Below are 12,135 nucleotides of genomic sequence, written 5' to 3'. Positions count from 1 at the left end.
TGGTAGCTTGTGAAAGAAAAGATACACTTATATTAATTGAGTTTTGAAACATTTGACTTGGTTTTTGGAACAGAAGTTGTCTTTTATTTTTAATACTCTTGTGATTGTATTATGATTTTTGCTTTAATCTTTCTTGCATTTTCATTGAACTAACAAGGTGATATAAAACACACACACACACAAACATACACGCAAACTTTAACTAAACAAACGCAAAAGAAAAAAAGAAATGAAATGAAACACAAAAATCAATCATAAAAAACTTTGTTGGTAACTTTTTTGGTCGTGCAAATGCGTATTCATTTTTTATGTCAAGACTTTTCAATCGTCTAACTAAACCTAAATCCATTTCCAATCACCACACACACACACACATACCATGAAAACTATTTACACACACACAAACAGTTAGAGGCTTGGCTTTATTTCTATTCGACTCGATTTATTTTTTTTTTTTTTTTTTGTCCACATTTCAATGTTATAGCTAATAATAAATGCGTATATATACATAAACCTACCTAACTTTCTTTCATTCCATTTATATTCCATTTTCGATTTCGATTTTATATATACGCTATATACATATAAATATAATTGCATCCTTGTTTTCCCTTTTTTTATTCATTTGGTTTGTGCATTGTTTTATTTCCCATCATTATATTCAAATAAATAAATATAGCTTAACTTGTATGATTTGTTAAAAGGAAATAAAGAAGAAAAACACACACACACACATCAAATGACATACACACATATGTTCGAAATCATCACCAACAGCTTTAAATAAGCGGCGCATTGCATACTTTCAGGCCGCAACTCGTCCTCTATTTTTCTCTCTATCTATCTCTCTTTCGTATTGTATCTATTTACACCAAATCAAATCAAATCTCACTCTTGACTGTCTTTAAAATCTCTTTTGAGGCCTTTTTTTAACAGATAAATGCAAGTTTTTTATTTTATTTTCTGTTTCATGGTTGTCATACATTTTTATTTCATTGAAATGGGAAACTTCAAATTCAATATTATATAACTACACACATACATCGTCAAATATTAATATATATATATTATATATCCTTCAAATGCTGTAAACATTTTCGTAACTAAGTTCTATGTATATTCTTCTTCTTTGGTTACCTTTTTCACGAATATTACTCAACATACAACTCAACAATTACAACAACAACAACTGCAACTGCAATTATAACACCAACACCAACTCAATCGAAAAAAAAAATACAACAACTACTACTACTACAACGCAACAAAAATTCGTTACAAATGTCGTTTAAACCGCAAAAAAAAAATAAAAACAAAAACAAAAAAAACAAATTATAAATATACAAAAATTACAGCGCCGCACTGTGACTACGCTAAACAGTACCCCACATACGATCAACCGCATTCCGGTGCCACAGAATGTTTTGGTAAAAATAATCATATCTAGAGCTAGCTAGTCCTTCAATGCAACCAACTCCCACCTCCGCCACCCCCGCCACCCAGCCTTTGTCCCATTCCAGCTTCAATCCTTGATAATGTCCACAGCAAACGCAACCCCAACTAGAAAGCATCCACCCTACCCCATTTGGTTCATGTTCACGTTGTTTCACTGTGTTAATTGTTGTGTCACGGGTTCTGAGTTTTTGTTTTTAATATTTTTGATTAATGCCCGCCAATTTCTAATATACATATGTACATATATACCCACCTATGTTTCAGTTGTAAATATCGTACAAAATCGATGATGATCTTAATTTTATTTGATCTAATGTAATATGTAATGTAATATAATTATCACATTCTGGGCACATATACATACATACGTTATGGTTTGTCCAATAAGCTTTAAGTTAACCCTAGTTGTAGTTTACATATATACCTACCATATTTATATACTATATATACTACATTGCTCTAAGTTCTTTATTATTGGCCCCTTGACCATCCTTTTGCAAATTTCAATTTCGTTTTGGTTTGTTTCGTTATCCCCACTTTTTTTCATTTTTTCGTTATTTACGTTTTATTTTATTGATTTGTAGTAAATGGTTGTCGTAATTTCACTTGAAACCATTTTGGCATCTTGGGTTTGTAGCTTCAGCCAGGAAGTTGCATATATTTTATATGAGATATGTCTATATACATACATATTTGTATGTATATAAACAATATATTTATAGAGATATATACTTCCAAGTTGATTTATATTGCACACGTTTTATGTTTAACGGTTTTAGGTTTCTTCAAATATCCATAAATATATATATATATTTAATGTGTGTGTCTATGTTAATTGTTTTTATTTGATTTTTTTTTCTTGTTTTCATTTCTTCATTGGTTATTTTAGCTTTATCCCCTCCCAAACAAAAAAATATTAATAATATTTCTTGAAATTTACAAAAAAACAAAACTATCTTTCGCTAGTTGTCTTCTTTTTTGACTCTTTTTGCCGTTGTCCTTGCCGCTCCGACAATTTTGTTAAGAACTGCGCCTGTTTTTAGTTTTAACACACAATCTGCTTCACATTATTCCAGGCCACTGCTCCGCTGTTAAAGACACCCTTGTCTCAGGCCCAGCAGCAGGCGTACGCCACAGCGGCTACCACCTATACGGCGGTTGCTGCCCGAGCTGCTTATGGAGCTGCTGCAGCTGCGGCCGCCCAACCGGCACTAGCTGGCTATGCCACAGTAGCGGGGTAAGTTCCTTCATCCTTTTTCACAAATTCAGTCTCACTCCCACCACGCCCATCTTCCATCCTGCCACTAATACATACAACCTCGTCTCCTCACTCGATAAGACTGAACGAATCGATCAACTTATAGAGAATTGATTTTCGATTGATAAATTTTTTGAATGGTATTGCAAAATGTTCCTCTCTGTATATACATAACATATAACTAAGTTAGTTAAACACACTATATAAAATTAATCTTAAAACTCATATACACGTATAATCTGAGTTAGTTATAAGTTTTATTAGTTATGTATTTTCTTGGGTTGGAATGTTTTTGTTTTGATCTTTTCTTTATTTTTCACAATTTTTATTTCTTTTTTATTGACCTTTTCTTCAGTCCTTTACCATGCCTTTATTTTCCATACTGACATGCCAACTCCTTTTTCGCTTTATTTAGTTGTAATTCTCAACTAGATTTACCGTTAGACGATACGACATGAATTATTATTTCCTACCAAACGAATTCAATTGAAATTTAATTTTTATTTATTTTAAGAATTCATCTGATGTCTATTTTTTGTTACCAATAAATATTGGTTTTATTTGCTAACCTTTGACTAATTGATTTTGGATTTATTTTTATTCTTTTTTAATTAACACTGCACACTCACAAAAACATCATACACTAAAACACCTACTAAATTTTGTAGCAAAACTGAAGATTTACCACTAATCATTGAACGTCTCTGCAAATATCTGATCAAACTAAATAACTTTGATTACACTAAATCTAATCTAAACGAGACTAAACATGAAGATGAAAAGCGTAAGCAAGTTAACTTACTTTTAACCTCAGAGAAACTAAAACAAAAATAACCACAGAGAAGGGAATCATCATTCAATAAATCTTTCAATTCATCGAGCATTTCCTCCTCACAATTTTAATCAAATTATTTACTTGAATTATTAGCTAATGAGAAAAAAAAAACATAAAACATTTCATAAAACTATTTTTAGTTATGCACGCGAATATGCGGATCCCTATTTAGGACATGGTATTGGACCAGTGCCTGGCTATGGGGTGAGTATTAGTTTTAGAATTCATTTTTTAACCCATTTTCGACTTACTTTTGAATTAAAATATTGTAAAATACTTCTAAGACGAATTTTGGTCTCAAATTAAGATATTTTGAAGAAATAAAAGTAAGGAAGAAACAGTATTTTATCTTGAAAGTCAAGAAATCAAGATAACTAACCATACATAGACTACTTCCATTTGATTTAAATTTAAGTTTGGAAAAGATCCCAATTGTTTGAAGAGTCGAACGGTGGTCGAAAATGGGTTAAACAGTTTGATGGAGCATACATATACAATGTGTCGGATTAATAGATAGTTAGTAACCAAACATAGTAGGAACCAAGTGTGTTCACTGTAATTCTAGTTGGCAACTTGCAGGTGACAGGTGACTCCGGCATGTGTATGCTCTGCCCAAAAAGACTAAATGCAAAACTAATGAAACTTTATATATTTTCTCCTCTCTTCCCCCCGCTATCTTTCTTGTCTGTATCTCAATTTTATTTACAGGCAACCATGTACCGCGGTGGCTTCAATCGTTTTACGCCATATTAAAGAAATCATACACAAGTCAGCCAAATAACGCACTTGAACTACTCTCGAAAATGCTCAATATATAGATATATACATACACGTACACAAATATATATGTAAAGTAATACATATATATATATATATATATATATAGATTTATATATATGTGTGTGACAAAGACGAAAATGAAGAAAAAGGAATGGAAACAAAAATTAGACGTAACAAAATACTACCCCATCCACCACTCCCTTTCCTCTCAAGGCTCACCCTACAAACCCTTAAAGAATTCAAAACAAATATAAAAACTTAGCAGTTAAACGAAGAGTAGAAATGAAAAAGCAAAACCAAATTGAAAGGCAGTTCACGCAACAAGAAGATACTCAAACACCGAGGAGCATAAGGATCAATATCGGCAACTGATGAAACCTTGAGTTGCGATTGGAATCGATTGGCGGATTGAAGCGATTCAAGGTTGGCAAAATCAAAGTAAATGCGTAAAAAACAAAAACACACAAATCAATGTCGTCCAGTAAAATCTAAAAATAATAAACAACAACAAATTATATGCCGCTAAATGCAATTCTATGCAGTTTATATAAGTCGTAATACAACAATTCAAAATTGCAAAATTATTTGCAAAAACAAAGCAAAAGAAAAAGATGATAAAAAGTGCTTCGTGCGTAGATTTTTACAAAAAAAAAAAAAAAAAAAAAGAAAAACAAAAAAAAAAGAAAACTAAAAAACAGCTGAAATTAAAACATCAAACGGCAAATCAGAATTTATATATATACATATATATATACACATATAACGATTTGGTATATAAATATTATATATATATATATATACATATATCTGTATTTGTATATCAAACAGTGAGCAATTTTCAAATGTATTTTTCATTCAGCTAAAGAAGAAAAACCAATCCCCAAAAATTATTATACAATAATTTTTCTTCCTCCTTTTCTTTTGCTTTTTCTTAATTTAAAAACAAAAGCAAAAAACAAATCTGTTCGACTAAGTAAGAATTAATGTTTAAATGATTTTTGTTTCATGTAGTTGTAAAATCATAAATTTAGCATTGTAGTTGTAGGTGTTAAGTCAACCAAAATCAAGAACAAAAGTAACAAGAAATCAGACAAAAAAAAAAAAAAAAAAAAAAAAATTAATTGCCACATTTTTAATTGAAGCACTTAAAAGTTACATATTATATTACATAGATTTGTTTTTTTTTTTTTTTTTTTATTATATAATTTTAAAATTTAATTAAATGCAGGACAACATACAAGTTTTGGCAAACATTTTCAATGAGAGGTGCTGGCATCTGCATATATACATAGAGGATAGATTTACATGCTGATCGATCAATCTATATGCTGCTTAAAATTGTAAATTGTTTATATTATTCAAAACCATAGATTGAGATTATACAAAAGTACATAAATTAGCTAAAAGATTCTTCCCTTCATCCATTGAATCTCTTCCATTGATATTGCTAAAGTTCTTCCTTTGATGACTAAAAGAAACGCTTGCTTATATTTGTAAATTTGATTATTTTTGGTGCAATTTTACATAAAAATTACAAGAAATTCCTAAACTTAAGGGAAATGATTAAAAAAGTCTTCCTTTAGAGTCGAATTGATTATTAAGAAACAGAATGCAAAATTTTATTAAACGACGCCTCTCATTGAAATTGTATGCGATTCTGTGTTGACCTGTGTGATTAACCTATCCTCAAATCTCCCAAAGAATACTCATTTCTGTATTGTATTTTAATTAAACACACACCCAAACACAACCACACATACACACTCACCAACACTCAAGTTACTCTTCTCCAACTCTCTCTTATTTGTCAACGAATTTATTTGTTTGAAAAAGAGCTAACTCAAAGAGGATTGAGGAACAAGAATATGTATATGTGAGATAGGACGAAAGAACATATTTTTTTTTTTTTTTTTGTTTTCGCTTGATTGTTCCTAGTATTTTTTATACACTTATTTGGCAGCTCAATGACAACAAGAATGATAGAAAGAAATATGAAAAGTTACTTATAAACCAGACGATTGCTCAGAACACATGTAGCGCATAAGTTAAAAAGGAAGACGCATAAAGATCAACACGTAGACATATCCTTGGAATATACAATAATAATTACTTTAAATGCCGCCATAAGGACAACATGACAAAACGTAAACAAATGAACAAAATAATATTAGTTTTTAAAGTCAAGCTTCCAGTGACAAAAAACAAAAAAAAAAAAGTGAAATAAAAACGTGGCAAGTGTGTAGTAAGCAAACAAAACAAAACAAATTAAAATTAAAAACAAAAAAAAAAACACTTTTTAGCTCTTACCTCGTAGCTCTTTTCATGTGTGTTGTGTGAACAAAAAAACAAGCAAACAAAAAAAGAAACCACAAAAAAAAATGAGATATCAACAAAAATCTTCAAATAAAATCTTTGCGTCGTTTTGGTGTTGTTCGAAAAGAAACAAAAAAAAACCTTCCTTAAGCTAACTAAGATATTTTTTTTTTTCAAAAAAAAAAAAAAAAAAAAAAGAAAAAACCTTAAACATAAAAAAGAAGATTAAAAAAAACACAAATTAAATCTATTGCACACATCTTGATGAAAGTTTCTAACTTTTCATATGTTGTAAATTATTTGTATAACGAAACCGAATTCAAAGAAAAGAAATATGCTCAAAAAAAAAAAAATAAAAAAAAAAAAAAAAAAAAAAAAGCCAAACAACCCAAATGGAAAATGCAAGAAAACAAAAAACAAAAAAAAAACAACTTAAAAAATGAACAAAAAAAATGACGTTCTGAACCGTTTTGATTCTTAGCTGACAGCTACTGTCCTCCCAAAAATGAAATGCTAGTTGTTAAATCCAAAAACGACAAATTACTATTTAACTAACAATTTTGCTAAATCGAGCGAACGTTTGTTTTGTTCGATCAATCAATATTGTGTGTGTGTAATTGTGCAAATTTTCCTTTTAGATGTTCTTTCCAATTGGAATTTTCACTGACAAATAAACGAAAACGAGCAAATTAAAAGAAAGCAACCTACAAACAGAATAAAAATAGGAAAAGAGAATATAGAAAGGAGCAAGGCCAAAACTAAACGAACTGCCGTACAACCAGAAGGATAGTAGAAGGATCCTTCCACAACATGCAATTTGTTTCTTCTTTCCGTTCATCATGTTAAAAATTGATCGAATTATTATATAGAACCTGGGTAAAATTGCAGTCAACAACAATATTGTTGATGTTCTCTGTTGGTGAGTTCCGAGTCTTAAAGTTTTTAAATTTAATTTAAATGTTTCAAATTTTACACAAATTCAATTTTAAAATAAAGTTTTACTCACTTGAAAAATTACTATTGACACTTTAGGCAATTGCTTCTTTGAATAAGATGTAATTTCATTTTGGAAGGCAAAACCATTGACAATGATTGTTTAAAATTTTAAACTAATTTACTTTTAATTTTAAAATTTGAGGATGGAATAGATCAAAATAGAATTCGGCAATCGATTAGTTTTGGCATCGATCACTGAAACGATAACTCCAAAGAGCTTCAACTTTAACTTTGATGTTTTTTAACTAATCGACTCAGTCTTATCCACTTTGCCTAAGATTGTAAATACTCTTTTATGATGATATTTTTTACACACACATACATAGATACACACAAAGAAACAACACATGCACACATATACAACCACTAGAACTCAAAGCAATTTATATCATACTCAGATAAATATAAAATATTTCTTAATTATTAAAAACCAAAATAAGATTAAAAAACGCAAAAAAACAAAAAAGCAAAAAAAGCAAAAAAAAAAAAAGAACACACACACACACAAAAAACAAAAAGAGAAAGAAAAACAAAAGCGAAATACGAGTATATTTTGTTTGTAAGGATACGTTGACATTTTTTAAAGCCAAAGTTTATATTTTAAACAATTTTATTTTATTTTAAGATTTTAGTTTTTTAATGCTGACAACAAAACAAAAAAGAACAACTCTGAAAGAAAATTGAGAGTTAAGAAACAAAATGGAGATGGAAATGAAAGTGAAAAATGTAATGTATGAGAAATCAAACCCAACAATTGCCAAATTAATTGTAGCTTTCAAATAAATTAAAAAAATAGACAAGTAATTAAACTAAATAATACATTTTTTAAAAACCAAACACACTAAACACACACAGAGCAACCAATACACGCACACGAACACACACACCTTTGGGTTTGATGCAAAAGCAAAGCAAAATGTAAAACCAACTAGTTATTAAAGAACAAGAATGAGAAAACCAACCTAAACATTATATGGTAATATACATTTAAATTATATAAAACTCAACATCCACCGCAAATTTTTAAACAAAAACAAAAAGGATAAACTACAGACACAATTTTTTGTCTTAAGCAAACATACATATATACATATATATGCATACATATATAAATATGATCATGGTATATATATATATATATATATATATGTATATATGTGTATATATACTAAATATAATTGTATGTATGGTATATAAATGTGTAGTATATGCAACTCAATCAAACACGGCGGCTATAAATACATACAGACTATATACATATGCATATATCCATACATACATACATACAATATAAATACGTTTATTTTTTGTTTTTATGTATTCCTTTCTCAATCCCTGCCCAAAAATTTCCACACCACCACACAAGAGATTAAAATACCTAGTACAAGAGCAGCATATATAAACAATAATCACTGGGATTCAAATAATGAACCCGGTCATGATGATAATCTACTCATGATCATGATCAAATTGAGTGTAGTCTAACCATAAGCCAGCTCCGCTTTTGTTTAAACTTTCACATAGATCGTACACGCGCTTATATGCGTTATATAAAGTATAAATATAAACACGAAACATATACATATATATATATATATATATATACATCTATCAATATATATATATATACATATATATATATATGTGTATACGACATGAACACACACAAATCTCTAATCTTTAATGATGTGCCAAATTGTAAGTTGTACCATTTGTTTTTTTTTTTACAAATGGGCTAAGCATAAAACTGCTAAATATTGAAATAAAAGATATATTGAAATATTAAAATACTTGAATATGAAAATGTAGAAAATAATCCCGGGGTATATACATATGTAGCACGGACGGACAGATGAGTATGATGAAAGTGATGATGGTGATGATGATGCGCAGAGGCAAAAGATGAAGGCAGCAGCATCAGCAACCAAATGCAAAAAATGCCCATTCTGATTTTACCCGAAAAATACCAAGAAAAGAAAAAAAAAAAAAGAAAAATACATTTTTAGCAGGTAAAGAACAGAATATTTTTTTTTTTTTTTTTTTTTTTTAATTTAGCATTGTGAATAAACAACAACAAAAAAAAAAATAAAGAAATATTTATATAATGAGACAAAAAACCAAGCGAAATTGAAAGGAATGCCGAGCGTCACCTTGCAAACAAAAATTGATAAAAGTTTGAGAGAGAGATTAATAGTATTATATAAAACGGGGATTAACCGTAAACCAAGCTCAATACATAGAAACACTTTCACACACACACACACATAGACAGACAGAGAGACAGACATTCATCATACCTTGCCAAGAGGCATTGCATTTCATTGAATTTCAATGAATAAAATACACAGACAGACAGACAAACACACAGACAGATGCACACACACACACACACACACACACACACACAAGCGGAGAGATACAAATACCAAAAAGAAAAATTAAAAAACAAACAAAAAAAAAAGTAAAAGAAAATGTATTGGTTTATATCAATTTTCAATTTGTAAGGTTGTGACAAATTGTAAACAAACATAAAAACAAAACAAAAGAGAAAAACCAACAAAATGCAAAATGCAACAAAAAAAAAAAAACAAAAACACAAAACAATGAATGGGGAAGAAGAAAGAGAGCAAACAAATGAAGATAAAAAGCAAACAAAAGAACAAAAAGTAAGAGCAAGAGAAACCATGGCAAATCACTTTAAAAAACAAAAAAAAAATGTGCAGATAAATGTATTAATGTATGCGAATTGCAAGCAAACAGAACAAACATTTGACATTCATACCAAAATACATTTGACAAGAAAAAGCAACAAAGAGAAATGCAATAAAAATAACTTTAAAACAAATCAAAAATGCAAAATATCAATTGCACATTGTGTCTGTTATTTTATCCGGCTCCACAGGGCGTATGCGTGATGCAAAGTTAAGTAAGTACCGCTTCTTTTGAATTGACCTTTTGGCTTTTGAGGCAAAAATATCAAAAGGTAGTTAAGAATTCGCGACTTCTTGATCGATTTTTTAAAACCCCTTCCCTACAAACTGGCAAGGAGGTGAAAATGAATCGTAGATTTCCTTTAAACTGGAGAGCTTTTTGAGTCTACACTTTCCCGACAGGGAGGATAAGTATAGGGAGATAGAACAACATCAAGTTTGGTAAGTATAAATAGTTACAGAGGTTCAAGTACAGATGATCACGAACAGCAGAGTTTAACAGCAGAACAACAGAGAGTACAGTAGACAGCAGAATATCAGAGGGAGAGTGACACAGTTGAAGTTGGAGAGTCGGCAACGAACAAGCAGCAGTGAAAGACAAAAGAAGTGAACCGAAGCAGCAGAGTATAATTGAATTGAGAATAATTGTAACTTTCCCAAACTACTTTTAATTTAAAGTATTTAAAAAAATTTAGCTGAGTAAACCCACTCAACTCACATACATACATATACATACATACATACATATGTGTAGAAGAAGAAGAAAAGTATAAAACCATTGGCTCATTGAATTATCTACACAAAATTCTTAACTTCCTATTAACCGGATTTTGCCTTTCTATGACGTTTATGAGTATGAAAGAACAACATGAATGACAGACATATCCAGATCGAAATGAATGAGTGATAGTTATCACAATGAAATGGATAAATTTGAAACAAAAAAAAATTATTCGTAAATCCACAATTATTATTTTCTAAGGAACTACCTTTAAATATTGCTTCGTCGGAAAGGAAACCCCACCTAAATCGGTGTTTGAACTCGAAAACAATGAGTATTGCATTATTGACATGTAAGTAATTGTTAAATGTCTCATAAATATCTTAACTTGTTTAAGTGAAAAGCAATCCATTAAGTAAAAAGCATTGAAATGTACTCAGGCACTTGAATCATTTTCAATTTGAATATTTAAATCGTCGTTTCAGTTAAAACATGATGAAGTAACCAAGCAACAAATTTTATCAAAAATGTTTGGACAAATAATGGCTATTGAAATTTGAATATTCAATACACTAACAAATTGTAGTGCACGAATTCGAAGTGGACAATTTCCAATGGGGATATCGAATTAAAAAAAGAGTTTTAATCCAGAAAACATAAATAAGACTGTGATATTAAACTCCACCATAAAAAATATTTGCATTTGCTCAACAACTATAACTACGGTGGCAAAACCTTTCAGTATTGCATCGGAATTTAAAACGAGTCATTTGCTTTTTACTTCCTTGAACGAGTTCATAAAACAAAATATTTGATATTCAAACGATAAATAGAGGCTAGAATTCGTCTTGAATGTGTAGGTTGAAAGTTAATGGTTACATTTCAAAGAACATAAGACTCTCAACTAAATGAATTCACATTTCAGTTTACTTGATTTGCTTAATATGAGAATTTACAAATTCTTTTTGTTTTTATTTGCAAGAGTCCCATTTGTATCCTTTCCAAGCATCAAATGAATATGACATTAAAGTTCATGGAGTTATTTGCTTCATACATTCTAAGTACA

General features: G+C 29.7%; 1 protein-coding gene across 23 annotated transcripts in view; it reads left to right on the top strand.

Moving 5' to 3' along the window:
- Rbfox1 (RNA-binding Fox protein 1) overlaps positions 1-10,502 on the top strand; it is a 150,754-nt gene extending 140,252 nt beyond the window's left edge. For 12 of the 23 annotated variants that reach the window (XM_068294154.1, XM_068294165.1, XM_068294145.1 and 9 more), the window contains 4 exons: positions 1,356-1,427; positions 2,532-2,692; positions 3,689-3,752; positions 4,257-10,502. In XM_068294154.1, the coding sequence (XP_068150255.1) occupies positions 1,356-1,427; positions 2,532-2,692; positions 3,689-3,752; positions 4,257-4,301 (342 nt within the window). In that variant the 3' untranslated portion in view covers positions 4,302-10,502. Of the gene's footprint in view, positions 1-1,355; positions 1,428-2,531; positions 2,693-3,688; positions 3,753-4,256 lie in introns of those variants that run through there. The other 11 variants (XM_068294187.1, XM_068294179.1, XM_068294173.1 and 8 more) reach the window with 4 other exon arrangements.
- The last annotated feature ends 1,633 nt before the right edge of the window (positions 10,503-12,135 follow it).

The sequence above is a fragment of the Drosophila tropicalis genome, unplaced genomic scaffold, assembly GCF_018151085.1.
Source record: "Drosophila tropicalis isolate 14030-0801.00 unplaced genomic scaffold, ASM1815108v1 contig_1190, whole genome shotgun sequence".
In the NCBI taxonomy this organism is placed as follows: domain Eukaryota; kingdom Metazoa; phylum Arthropoda; class Insecta; order Diptera; family Drosophilidae; genus Drosophila; species Drosophila tropicalis.
This window is presented reverse-complemented; position numbering and strand designations above follow the sequence as displayed.